At 53.3% G+C, this 13,310-nt stretch overlaps 3 protein-coding genes across 3 annotated transcripts; 2 read left to right on the plus strand and 1 right to left on the minus strand.

Annotated features, from left to right (window-relative positions):
* The first annotated feature begins 581 nt into the window (after positions 1–581).
* Positions 582–3,121, plus strand: M431DRAFT_204557 (hypothetical protein). Its single transcript, XM_024913371.1, has one exon. It carries the CDS (start codon positions 780–782, stop codon positions 2,814–2,816), a length of 2,037 nt encoding a protein of 678 aa, XP_024780817.1. The 5' UTR covers positions 582–779; the 3' UTR covers positions 2,817–3,121.
* A 252-nt stretch (positions 3,122–3,373) lies between these two features.
* Positions 3,374–5,404, plus strand: M431DRAFT_132520 (hypothetical protein). Its single transcript, XM_024912483.1, has 2 exons — positions 3,374–4,176; positions 4,315–5,404. The coding sequence occupies exons 1-2, from the start codon at positions 3,733–3,735 to the stop codon at positions 5,293–5,295; spliced, it is 1,425 nt and encodes a 474-aa protein (XP_024780818.1). The 5' UTR covers positions 3,374–3,732; the 3' UTR covers positions 5,296–5,404.
* A 619-nt stretch (positions 5,405–6,023) lies between these two features.
* M431DRAFT_204577 (hypothetical protein) lies at positions 6,024–9,489 on the minus strand. The gene is made up of 2 exons (XM_024913372.1): positions 9,484–9,489; positions 6,024–9,384 (listed from the first exon to the last, which is right to left on the minus strand). Exon 2 carries the CDS (start codon positions 9,121–9,123, stop codon positions 6,340–6,342), a length of 2,784 nt encoding a protein of 927 aa, XP_024780819.1. The 5' UTR covers positions 9,124–9,384; positions 9,484–9,489; the 3' UTR covers positions 6,024–6,339.
* Between the last annotated feature and the right edge of the window lie 3,821 nt (positions 9,490–13,310).

A 13,310-nucleotide genomic window follows, 5' to 3' on the forward strand; every position in this document is an offset into this window, starting at 1 on the left:
GCTTTAGCCGCCCCCATCCATTTAATCGCCTTTGCCAACCAAAACACGCGTTGAAGCTCGTCTTTTCTTCTGCAAGCTCTTTACGGCATTTCCCTCCCCATTTCCCCAAACGAGACGAGACTGCAAAAATGCCCGCATCTGCCTAAACCACTGCAGTGTCACTGCGACTGGGAACTCTGCTCTGTGCACGACTATCAAATCGCTCGCCCGTACCTGTGACCTCGCACGGTGGCAACTGCTGGTGCCAACAGCGTGTATCAGTGACACGGCAGAGCCCCCGTGAGCCAAGTGGGCTGTGCAAAGCAAAGCAAACTGGTTCCGTACTCTTTTTCAAACCAGCTAATGCAAGTGCAGTTGTGTCTTGGCCCTTAAAAATAGCCATCTATGTCAACGGCGGTCCCAGCTCAGTCTCTCAGTTTTCTCCAACAATCTTCACCGTCTGCTTCAGCATCGTCTAGCACCGCTCTTTTCCTTGTCGCTCTTTGATGATGCGTGGGTAGCTGGAGAAAAATAAAAAGAAGGAAATTTATTGCTTCTCATTTGTTTTTGCATTCGATCTTTTTTATTGAGTTTCTTGCAATACTTTTGCGTCTCCAAGCTGAGACGTCCATTCGTTCTCTTTACTTGCTCACTGAGCTCGAATCTCGCCACTCATCCAACCACAGCTTGCCAAGCACCAACATCTCTTCCTGTCAACTTGAGCAATCAGGAGAGGAACCAACAAAACAGATTGAGATATAAAACATACAAAAGGACATCATCAATAAAACATCCTCACCATGGCAGACACCGAGGAACCGCAGTTTAATACGCTGGCGGAGAGGATAGCAGCGTTGAACAAGCAAAAGAACTTTAGCAGCGTCGGCACTCCTGAGGCTGCTCGCAAAAAGCCCAAGCCTCCTCCTCCTCCTGGACGTCCTGCTGTCGAATCCCGAAGCCAAACTGCCCCCGTCGTGACCGTCAACGGCTCGGCTCATGAAGCAGCGCCGCAACAGCCTCCGAGACCCGGCAGAGCAAATGCCGATGCACCGCCACCATTGCCTCGTCGCAACACACAGAATGCGACCTCACCAGATGCTTCTGCCCCTCCGCCGTTGCCCTCGAGGACTGGATCCTTCCAGGCGTCACCTGCACTACCGCCGCGACGAACATCAACGATTACCGTTCCCAAACCCTCAGGACGGCGCAACTCGGCTTCATCAGAGGCATCGATGCAGTCTACCATGTCGTCTTTGTCTTTGACCAAAACAATCTCTTCTACTACGAGCAATGGATCCAACGGGACCGTCGTGCACAAGCTGCCACCGGTTTGTGACATGAACAGCTTGCCTCCTCTCCCGCCTACAAAGCGGGAACTAGAGGCAAAGGCAAAGGAAGAAGCTGTCACAAGACAGGCGGCTATTAGAGAAAATTCCGTGAGGATGGCAGCCAGACAGACAGTTGAACAGCCAGCCAGCCAGCCAGCCAGACCTAGCCTCCCTCCCAGACTGCCATCTAGGCCAGCTAGGCCCCAGCCTTCGACGAGCACAGAGATTCTACCAAAGCCAACGCAAAAGCCAACGCCAAAGCCAACACCTGTCACTGTTCAGATACGGGGATTCGGGAGTATGACTGAGCCTCCAAAGATGCCAGCAAGGCCCAAGATTGATGCCGCGGCTGATGACGGGCCCCCTCCGATCCCAATGGCCTCTCGCCCATCAGTGGCTCAGATCCAAGCCATTTCCTCCCGTGCGTCGCCAGCTCCGCCAGTAGTGGCTAATGATTGCTGGGTATGCCGAGACTGGAGTGGACCTGATAACGTTGCCGCCCAATATCCCAGAGAGCAGCTCCCCCAACATGATGTTGTGGGATATCTTGCCCGTGTACTCTGCGACCCGTTCCCGTCATATAACGATAAGGCAAGAGCCATCTTCACGTGGTTTCATCACAACATCATGTATGATACCAAGGCATTTTTCAGTGGCAACATCAGGGGTATGACGCCCGAAGAAACCATACGTTACGGTGCAGCTGTGTGCCAAGGCTACGCGGAGACGTACAAGGCCATTGCCAACAAGGCCGGTCTGGAATGCGTTGTCGTCGGTGGCCATGGAAAGGGCTATGGCTATACACCTCTGAAACAAGGACAAAGGCCGCCGCCTCCTGATGCAACGGGCCATGCATGGAACGCAGTCAGGGTTGATGGTGGTGTCTGGAGGCTTCTCGATGCCTGTTGGGGAGCTGGTCACATTTGCGGAGCCAACAACTTGTTCAAGAAAGAGTTTAGCCCCGTCCAGTTCACCAACAGCGGCGAGCGGTTTGGCCGTACCCATTTCCCGTCTGACAACAGACACCAGTTCCGCGAGGATGGCCGCACAATCACTTGGGAAGAGTACATCGTCGGGCGCTCTCAGGGTGAACCGGTCGAAATCTTTGGTAACTGTGGCCAAGAGGGCATTGCTGAAGACACTGTTGAGCCTGCATCAAAGCAGATTCCTGTCAACAGCGGCCAAGTTGTCCGATTTCAGTTTGCACAGCTATGTGAGCACTGGAAGGCAGAAAAGCACGGCCTTGGGAAGCCTTCCCTGTTTCTGCTGCAGATTCATGGCCTCGACGGCCGCAAGGATGACTTTATTCCGATTGAGACGGATGGCTACTGGCACTGGGCCGATGTTCATGCTAAAGACCTGGGAGCGCCAGGGCAGTCGGTCATGGTACTGCAGCTAACATCGATGGATGGACAAGACGCACGAGGGGTGACAGCTCAGCAATATCTTGCCAAGAAGGGGCGGGTTGCGATGGCCTGGGCGTATGTGGCTAAATGGGATTTGGTTTAAGGGTATGATGAGACTAAGCATAAGAAGAGAGGGAATTTTTGGACTTAAAGAGACTGTGGAATAGGGAAGATGGGTTTGTGATACCCTTTGATGAATGATATACTGCACTTTAGCTAGCCCTTGAGTTTGAGGATTAATGTAGCAGGTAAAAGACGAGAAACGTCTGGGTAATGGTATTCTGGAAGGATATATGACGAGGCTTGATGAGCTCACGGCTGTTGTATGCAATCTTGTGATGATTGTTTTCATCTAGCAATGATCTATATCATTTATTTTCAATTACATTGACAAGATAACTCCAACCTATTCTGTTTGTTCGATGCATGTCTAATGATATTGATTGGATGTCTCTATCCCCACCCCCAAATGATTTCTCAACCCCCCGATTCACCACCTTCTGCATCCTCTTTCTTTCAGCTCCACCCTACTCAACACACGCCCCTAATCTGACAGACTTGCACGTGCAACACCCCCTCCCCCCTTGGAATTGATGACGAAACGCCACTTTTCGCTTTTCCGACATGCTGGTTTCAAAAAACCTCCAAGTTGATCGACGTGGCAGAAACGGCAGCAAATCAGACGGGAGTTTTCCTCTTATTGTTGTTGCCCCTTTTCTGCCATTGCGATCGCGACATTGTCGTTTGATGGAATTTGATTGTTCTTCATTGCGCGTTTCAATGGTTTGAGTTTTTTATTCTATTTCATAATTTGTTTTATTGTAGATCTTTGCGACGAGCTGTTGAGCTTCTCGAGCTACTCACTCATCTTCCCTAAACTTGCGCCTCTACAACACCCAATCGCCAACGCTCATCACCAAACTCTCACCAAATAACAATGCAACCAATCCACTTCATCGCCTTATAAAGCAACCCTCTTCACACACCGTCAAATTCATCCATCTCCAGATTCCTCAACAATGGCTCCCTCCGGCTCCCCCCACGCCTCCCCAGCAACAAGCCTCTCCCGCACCGAAACCCTCAGCCTCGTCTCCCTCTCCGGCGCCTCGCTCGCCATCCTCGCAAACACATTCCACGGCGACGGCGAACCCCTCATCGCCTCTCTCTCGCTCTCCCTCGTCGCATTCTCGCTATGCTACGCCATGATCCGGTGGCTCGGCCCGACCTTCATCAAGGCCGGCTTCCGGGGCCGCGACCTGAGCAAGGTCAACAGCGCGGAGCTGCCAGAGTGCATGGGCGCAGTGTGTGCTGCTGTGTATCTGATTACAGTGATTATTTTCATTCCGTTTCCTTTTTACAAGGACATTGTGGCGGCGACGAGCGGAGGAGGGAATCGGGATGTTGTGGTGGAGATACACCATGCGAACGAGGGACGGTTCCTGCATCGATTTCCTCATAACAAGGTAAGAGAGATATCATTCATTCTCTACCATATATACATACAAACGAGGACATATATGAGATACACTCCTTTCTCCATCTCATCCCCTACTCCTCTCTCAGCTCAGATATAGAACATGCCCAACTGACCGTATACACAGCTCGCCTCCTACCTCGGCGCCATCATCTCCCTCCAAACCATCGCCCTCCTCGGCATCGGCGACGACCTCTTCGACATCCGCTGGCGCCACAAGTGGTGGATCCCAGGCCTCGCCTCCATCCCCCTCCTCGTCGTCTACTTCGTCGACTTCGACGTAACCTCCATCGTCATCCCCGTCCCCCTCCAGCCCTTTCTCGGCGATCTCTTCGATCTCGGTTTCCTCTACTACGTCTACATGGCCTGCGTCGCCATGTTCTGCCCCCAGAGCATAAACATGCTCGCGGGCATCAACGGCATCGAAGTATCACAGTGTATCGTCGTATCACTGCTCATCGCGTTCAACGATTGTCTCTACCTCTTCACCCCGTATCCTCATCCCGCGACAGATTCTCACCTCTTCTCGCTGTATTTCTTGCTTCCCTGGATAGGCGTCTCGGTAGCTCTGCTCGCGCACAACTGGTATCCTGCAAAGGTCTTTGTTGGCGACACCTACTGCTACTTCTCCGGCATGGTCTTCGCCGTCGTCGGCATCCTCGGCCACTTCTCCAAGACGCTCGGCCTCCTGCTCGTCCCCCAGCTCTTCAACTTCCTCTACTCGTGCCCCCAGATCTTCGGCCTCGTTCCCTGCCCGCGCCACCGCCTGCCCAAATTCAACGCCCGCTCCGGCCTCCTCGAGCCCTCCATTACTCCTTGGTCCCCCGATCGGCAGCCACACCCTCTCGTCGGCAAGGCCCTGCATTTGCTGCACCGCCTGCGTCTCCTCCGTGTCACCACTGACGAAGCCGGCCTCTTCGTCGAAACGAGTAATCTAACGCTCCTCAACCTGTGGCTCGTGTGGCGAGGTCCCCTAAAGGAAAACCGCCTCGCCTGGGAAGTGACTTTACTACAGCTATTCGTCGGCCTCTTCGGCCTCTTCGTCAGACATAAGCTGGCCCTGCTCATCTTTAAGGAAGACAACTGGGGCAGCACAGGACAGCATTAACCCACCAAGCTTACTAGAATCTCGCAATTTCTACACGTGTATATACTATTCTAATTAGACAGCAAGCAATGCTACACCACACAAGATTTAAAAACATCCAGCACTAACCCGTAAACTGGTTAAAAAGACTGAGAGTCCAATTTTCTTTGCTCATAGTTCTATCTGGCTACCTTAAACTTTGAACCCGATTCATCAACAGAACTTTGGTCCCAAAAACTCGAACAATCGTCTGTTCAAAAAAAAAAAAAAAAAAAAAAAAGATCAAACGGATTTGTCTGCCATCCATTATATCACGTGTCGTCGTCTCAACCCAGAGGCCACACATAAAACCCAATGGCCTCATCCCATCCGGCCGCCGAGCAGGGAATCGTAAGAAAAAATGAAGGATTCCCGCTCTACCAACCCCGTCCATCCATCCTATCCGGCCACCCAACCTCCGTCCAGTTAAAATTCATAAAGATCAAGATGATAAAAGTACACAGGACCCTCTCCCGTTCCCCAGAAAACCCTAGTTTTTGAAGTGTTGGAAAAAGCAACCATGTCCTAAAGTTACGCCCCTCCTCTTGAGAAAAGAAAAAGAAAATAAATAAAAATTCCCCGGCCCTAGTGTCCAGCAGACTCCTTTTTTGTATATCCGGAGCGTTGGGTTGCCTTGAGACGCCTTTGCCTGGCCCCAAAAACTTTGGACCAAATCAAGGATTCAAGAGAGCAGGTAGCGTTGGTCTTGCAAGTTAGAACTCCCTGCGTCGACCTTGCGGCTCGACATCTCCATTGGCGCCAAATCTTTCATTTCCCAAAATCGTCGTCTTCCCTTTCCCCTAAACGCCCAGTAAATAGAAAAGAAGTGTAAAGTAAAAAGTAAAAAACAATGATGGGCAACATATCCGAGCTGTCCATTGGCCTTGTATAAAAATTTGAAACAACTCCAACCTCCATTTTTGAGACTCGTCCAATTGATTTCCCTTCATCCACTGAATGCGGTACATGACTAATCGCGAATTCCCGCCATGAATAACACGAAATGAACACAAACATCATCCTATCCTACACATTTCTTGTGTGACCGTTTGTGGTGGCGGCGGCTGCCGCTGTAGGTGTAGCCACTGCGCCTTCGACTTTCTCCATAGTTGCTGACTCTACATTCTCCAGCTTTATCTCATCTGCCTCTGAAGGGCTAGGCTTTGTAGAAATGAGGCTCAATGAGGGCTTCACCGCGGCCTTGTTCATCCTGCTCTTGGTGTAATCGCTAAGGCTCAGCTTCTTTTTGATTGGACTTGAAGTTGCAATGGCTCCGTTAACGGTTGAGTTGATGCTAGAGATGATTACTGCTTGCACAGCAGAGCTGCTTGCCGATAGTGGCGTGGTCGTAGTTGAAGCGGTGGCATCGAGTGCGGGCAAGTTGGGCATTTGAACTTTGAGCTCAGGTGCCTTGAGCTTCTCCGGGGTAGACTCCGCCTCACTCAGAGGGGCTGCTGGTGCTTCTTCAGGAGCAGGTAGAGGGGGCGCGTCATGAACTTCCGCGTCTTCTCCACCTTGAGTTGGAGGAGGAGACGGAGGCGGCTGCGTTTCCTCTTCGGCTTTTGGTAGCTCCGGTTTCTGCTCAGTCTCACCGGCATCAACGTCCATGGCGTCAGCCGTTGAGGGCCGTGAGTCTGAGATGGATGATGTTCGCTTGCGGTCCTCTTCAGCGCGCGCTCTGTATCTGTTGTTGAGGAGTCGCTGAGAAAGTGAAATGATTCGCTTCTTGCGACAGGGGAGTTCTTGCGGCTGACTAAACCACTCGTCGTCTACGGGATCCGTCTGAATGCCCATGTCGCAGTAGACGGGTCGTGGCGATGCGGATGATTGCCTGGCTCGTATGTCTGCTGAGCCCTGGCGGACTGCAGTAGATTTAGAAGAGGTTCCAAGATTTGGTGACCTTGAGCTAGCAGGCGAACCGGATTTGCTTCGGGATGTGGTGCTTGCATCAGCATAGCTGCCAATGTGAGGGGTTGAGCCGGTTCTGGATTTTGATTTGGAAGATGTCGAGGCTGTTGTAGTGTCTGATACCCTCTTCTTCTTCCTCGGTGGTTGCTGCTGCTCTTGTTCCATACGGCGGAAGGAGTCTTCCACCATGGCCACCTTGCGCTTGTCACGGTCTGTAGGTTCGGTCAATATCCCTAATTGATCAAAAGAGCCCTGGCGCAGCGGAGTTCGATCCCTGCTAGAGGGCTTGCTCCGCGCCGGGACCGACCCATCTCGGCCCTCACGCTCAGCATGCTCATCGACATGGCCCTCACTGGCAGCACGACTATTTGTGGCATGACCAGTGCTGCTTGGTGAGATGGTGTGGGCCTTTGTCTTGCGTGATCTCTTCTTGTTACCGCGGGACTGGCTCTTGCCGTATAGATAATGTCGATGGAATCGTGCGAAGGCGCAGTTATTATCCTGATCACACGCACAACCGCCATATTCTGACAATATCCGGTCGATCCAGTTGGAGATGGCTGTATACTCTGACTCGTCGAGTTCAAACTCATCTTGCGCTGCGCCATCATCATCGCTGAGGCCTAGCAGATGTAGCCAGCGCTGAGAGACGCTCTTTTCTAGACGAAAGTCCCACGGTAGAGTAATCTGCTCGCTGGGTGGGATGTATCGGTCGCTGACGAGCCAGAAGTGGTAGTCCGACTTGTTGATGAGGAAGGTGTCCAGTTGAGCGTTGGGCTTGCAACTTCTCCGGACATAACGGGCCAAGGAGCCTTCTTTACGGGTGTCGATGTAAAGTGGGAGAATAGGATGGAAAAAGACAAAAGGTAGGGGCGATGAGAGATCAGCCCAGAGGTTATCACCGTCTGCACAGTAATCCTTCTGGAAGCCAATCTCGCCATTCAACTCGATGAGAGGCACGTCCTTTTCGATGGAAGACGTCGACTTGAGAGAGCGCCAGAGCAGGGTAGTGCCATTATCCAGCGCCTGTGTGGCGTCCTTGATCTCAAGCTTCGGTCGCTTTCTCTCAAGAGCAGGCAGTGCGTCCTGGAAGACCTCTGAGTGTCTCCGGCCGACCTCCTTTTCCAGAGCAGAAGGCGACTCTAGCCATCGTACCAGAGCGGTGGGGATGGCGAGGTTGGCAAATGCATTGGAGCGAGCGTCGGGCACATCGTTGTATAGGGAGCAGAAGCTCTCAGAGTAGTGGTGGATTTGAAAATCGTCGGGGAGGTCGGGAGGAGTCGTGGCGGGACTCGGAGGGTGCGTAGGATTCGCCCGGTTGTTCCCATATGAAGGGCTTCGCTTGGAAGGCTGGGAGCTAACGGACAGGGAGGGTCGGTGGGAGGTTTTTGATTTCTTGGCTGGAGGAGGGTGATGGTCACCGTTGTGGCCGTGCTTGCCGCCTTCTGAAGCCGCGTGGATACCGTTGAGAAGAACTTCGCTGGGCTTGGTTTTCTTCTTGTGGCTCTTGGAAGGGGGTCGCTTGGTGGATTTTTTGTCGATGCTCTCTGGCTCTAGGATGGTATTCCTGAGCCGTAGAGTGCGCTCGATCGCCTTTTGTCGATTCAGCGGTCGGGGCTTGCAGTCGGCACACGAGTGAGCAAAGTCCTCTCGGATGGCCTCTTCCCGATTCTCGGGATAGAAGCAATCAATGTGCTGCCATGTGTCGCAGGTCTCGCAGTATATTGTGTTTCCGTCGTCGTCAGAGAAATTGCAGATACACTTGATTGTGTAGGGCTCTTCCTCTGGCGCCTCAATCTTGTGGGCGACATCGTCGGGGCCGGTCGGGCCAACGAGCGCGATGTGGTTGGCCTGGGTGGAAACTGCTGCTTGCGTCGACAGCGGAGCTGGCTTGTCTGTCATAGTCCAAAGGAGGACCACGCTGGGTAGTCGATGTCGCAAGGGATGCGTGGATTGATTATTGTCGCGGTCTTGAGAGCATGACGGCGCCGATCAAGACGCGCGCCGGATGAATGAGCTGGAGCGTCGAGCTGTCGAGGATCGCGACCAGCCGCGTCATACGCCGGAGCGGAAACGATGGCGCAGTCGAGTCTTGGACAGGCGGCAGGCGGCGTCTGGGCACTTGAAGCGTCGTGATTTGGGGATTGACTTAAGGGCAGAGGCCTAGTCGTCAACAGCCGTCAGTAGGAGCGAAGAAAAAAATGGTCGACGGGGTTGAAGAGGAGGAGAGAATCACGAGCACAGCTATGGGGGTTTTCATACGCGTCGAGGGCGATGGCTGGACACTGAAGGGCGTCGAATGTTTCTCGCCTGGGTCGTAAAAATTCGAACACGATCGGGCGGGAGGCGACTGGATTGTTGGTCGAGGAAAAGGTGAGAAGCAGGCTGGTCCACGAGAGAGTGGGATGAAGGGGGCAAAAAAAAGCGTCCGTGGGAAATAAAAGGAGGACAAGGCAAGATGACAAGGCCAGGCGGCAGCAGCTGAAGTCGGCGGGCGTCTCTGGATTGATCGGGCTCCTGAGGCAAAAGATTCGTCAACGGCCGGCAACGGGGATGGAGGAGGAGAAGGAGGATGGGGAGGAGCGACGAAACAGAGAGGGTGTCTTTGCTGCAGCGCGAGAACGAGTGCGGCGGCACCCTCGAGGTACGTACCGGCCAGGGTGTCCAATCATGCAGCGTCGCCAGTGCAAGTCCAAGCCCAGCCCAGCCCGTAGCGGCACAGTCCAATCCGGTGTCGAGGATTCCGGGACCCAGACCAGAAGAGAGGAGAGAGTCCAGAAGGGCAGCGAGCGAGAGACTGAGGGGGTACGAGCACACGGCACTACGGGAGCAGCAGCAGTGCCTTGGTGCACGCTGTACTGTAGCAGTGCCCGTATCGTACCAGTACAGTACTCGTAGCACTAGCACGGAGCGCTGGTGCTGGGCTGGTGCTGGTGCTCATCCATCCTGCAGAACCAGTGCAGAACTGAACTGCGAAAAGAAACTTGCAGAGAGGGCGGCACTCATCTCAGCGCCAGGCGACAGAGGCAACAGGCGCTAAGCCCAACGGCGAATGGGCGGTGGGATAGCGACGTCTTAGTGTGCGTCCAAGGCCCATCCATGCACTGGGGCCGTGGGCGTACGAGTACCGAGTACTTGCACGGAGCGCCGAGTACCTCGCGGCTGGCACAGTGGTGAGCGTGCGAGCAAAAAAAAGAGGGCGAGACGGGGGGTGCGCATGTAGTGGTGGCAGGTCGGCAGGTATTCGGTGCTAGTGCCTGGAGGGCAGTAGTACGACCGCTCGCAGCGCTGGTTGCTGCCTGAGGCGGCGACTGTCTGGCGGCGGCATTGCACCACTGCAAGATCCATTGCCAGCCATCAGGCTCGGGGCTGGGCTGGGCAGGGTACAAAGGTACAAAAGGCCGAGGTAGGGTGCGGGAGGAGGTGATGCAGTCAAGCAGGAGAAACGCTGACGAGGGGAGAGAAGAAGGTCGAGAACGGGCAGCGGAAGACGGATGCGAGAGAGAGGGGAAGGGGCTGCTGCACCGAAGACAGAGGACGGGAGGAAAAGAGTGTGCGCAGGCTTGTATGCGTGTGTAGATGCGAGTGCGGTCTGTAAGGTTTTGGGTGGGTAAAGCCGCGGGTGGGTAATGATATGCGAGAGCCTCTGGATGGGCGGGCAGTGTAATGCAGTATGAGAGCTTGAGCTTGTAATAGGGAGTCAGTCGGCATGTGAGATGGCCAAGGGGGGCCGGACGATTTGATGGGTAAATGATCCATGGCGCATGAATAATCTTGCGTCCACACAGCATCGAGAGAAGAGAAGAGCAGCGCAGAGAAAGAGAAGGGGGGAGAAGAGGAGAGAAGAGAAGCAACTTACCCGCCATTTGTGGTGCTCCGTCGATCTGGCATATCATGGATATCATTTGATGTCATGTCATGTCGGAAGGAGATGTTGATGCTCTGACTGGAGAGGTTCTGTGGACGGTGTATAGCAGGATTCAGCCGCAGCTTGGCGAGAGAAGCCTGCCCATCCTGCTCATGACGGCCATGTTGCCTGAGGTGCTATGGGCTGAGGCAGGAGCCAGTCGCATAGGTAATAGAGAGAGCCGAAATAGTACTCGTAAGACGCAGAGCAATAAGAAAGAAGACGATGGAGAGAGTCGCAGGGACGAAGGTAATATGTGAACGTATAGAAGTGATGATTTCTTGCAGTTGGACAGCTTTGATGGTTTGCTTCTTTCTCGACAAACTCAGTAACAAGTGAGCGATCTTGACCTTGCAGACGAGTTTCTAGGAAAAAGGCTCCATTTGATGGTTTCGAATTCTCTTTGATGCGAAACTGGGAGCCAAAGCCTCAGGGTTTAGCGCCCAGCCGCTGTGTTGTTCAGGCACATGCCCCTATGCCCTACAAGAATAGAAGCAGAGCAAGCCCTCAGTGGCGTCACTGGTGATCCAGGGTTGGCCACTGTCGACTGCTTCCGTACTGTACTGTGTGGATGGTGTGGTTGCAGTGAGCAAGGCCGGTGTGAATTTTACCACTTTGAGCCTACCACGTACGGAGTACGACCCAATCAATATGAGGCGGGAAATTGAAATTAATATGCACGTCGGGACAGGATAAGATTTGAGTGGATGGACGTGACAGGAGGAAAGATGGCCATGCCGGCAGCTGCTCTATTTGGCTGCATCTTTCTCATCCGACGCAGTAACTTGTAGGCTAATTAATTACATTTGCTCTGCTGGTGCATTGTTGCGTGCGAGTGCGATGTCTGCAAAGTACGAGTACATGTACCTGTACCGGCGGGTTTGAAAGGGGTACGGAGACACCAGCCAGCTCCGTGCAGACCTGCATGCGTCTCCTCCGGGTGCGAGAATTTGAATCCAGCTCTCGCCGCACGACGGGATAAACGTCAATGATTCACGTCTTTCGTCTCCCAGACACGCACCTCATTTTCACTTAATACGGCACCAACAGGGCGTACGTTGTTCGCTCCCTTGTCTACCAAGCAATGCAATGTACTCGTATTGACCATCGGAGTAAAGGCTACGGACACACACCCCGAAAGCCAACTCACACCACCCGCTCGTACTCGTACCAGCAGAAAAAGAGTCGCTGCACCAACTTTGGCACAGTCAGAAAAAACCAAGCGGGGAATATGCCTGCACCACCGAAACAGCACCGCCGCCTCATTCGCCAGTCTCCAGCCTCTAGTCAAGCCTTGCGCTCGTCATCCCAGCAAATAGCCCTGCCATCACAGCCTCCTGATTGGCCAGTCACAATAACGGACCTGTGCTCTGCGCGGCGCGCGAATCGCGTCGCTTCATCCTTGGAGTGCGAACTGGGGGGGCTTGTGAGCTAGCCAATGAGGCTGTCGGCGCAAGAGTACGATAAAACCTTGGCTGGCTAGCTACTGCTGTAGGTTTCAGCAGCTAGTGTGCATACGACTGGTCGTGTTTTGTTTTTGTTTTTGTTTTGTTTTGATTGACTCGATTCTTTCTTTCTTTTTTGTTGAATTTCCACCTGTCGCCGGGCGTTGAGCTTGTGACACTTGTTTCCTAATCTAATGTAGCACCACCAAGCAGGGACTCCGTTGCACTCAACTGCAATTTGGTCCCAAATGTTACTTGGTCAGCGTCGTAAGCCTACGTCGCACCGCCTACAGCCGAGACAGAGTAGCACGAAGCGTTGCCCCATTAGAAACCTTTCAAAATTACGTCGTGTTGTAGTGAGTGAAATGATGATCGTTGGTGCCAACTGTTCTAATCCTTGTGCTCCCTCCCGACTGTTCAACTCTGACCCCCATCCTACGCAATCCTATCCCATACAAGACGTCGTGGCCCCATTTCCCTCTCGCACTACGCTCTGCTATCCTCCGCCGCTCTCTGTCCACCAGCCTTCTTCGTGCCACAGTCCAAGCCTGCGCTCACAATGAAAGCACAAAATGTGTAAAATCAAAAATTCCGCCTCCAATGGCCCCGAAGGACAATTGAGCGCGGGACGACTCCGCGATGTGCAATGCAGGCCTCCCACACTAGCACTCCGCCTTCTTGATCGCGGACAAAGTGCTGAAACAAGGTAAGTATGAAGAAGAAAAGAAGAAAAGAGA

The sequence above is a fragment of the Trichoderma harzianum genome (assembly GCF_003025095.1).
Source record: "Trichoderma harzianum CBS 226.95 unplaced genomic scaffold M431scaffold_1, whole genome shotgun sequence".
Lineage (NCBI taxonomy): Eukaryota > Fungi > Ascomycota > Sordariomycetes > Hypocreales > Hypocreaceae > Trichoderma > Trichoderma harzianum.

What these genes read in the sequence shown, in the direction of transcription:
- M431DRAFT_204557 (XM_024913371.1), top strand. Translation starts at nt 780, where the DNA reads ATGGCAGACACCGAGGAACCGCAGTTTAATACGCTGGCGGAGAGGATA.
- M431DRAFT_132520 (XM_024912483.1), top strand. Translation starts at nt 3,733, where the DNA reads ATGGCTCCCTCCGGCTCCCCCCACGCCTCCCCAGCAACAAGCCTCTCC. An exon ending in ATCGATTTCCTCATAACAAG is followed by an intron (nt 4,177 to 4,314) that starts GTAAGAGAGATA and finishes CCGTATACACAG; the next exon opens with CTCGCCTCCTACCTCGGCGC.
- M431DRAFT_204577 (XM_024913372.1), bottom strand. Translation starts at nt 9,123, where the DNA reads ATGACAGACAAGCCAGCTCCGCTGTCGACGCAAGCAGCAGTTTCCACC.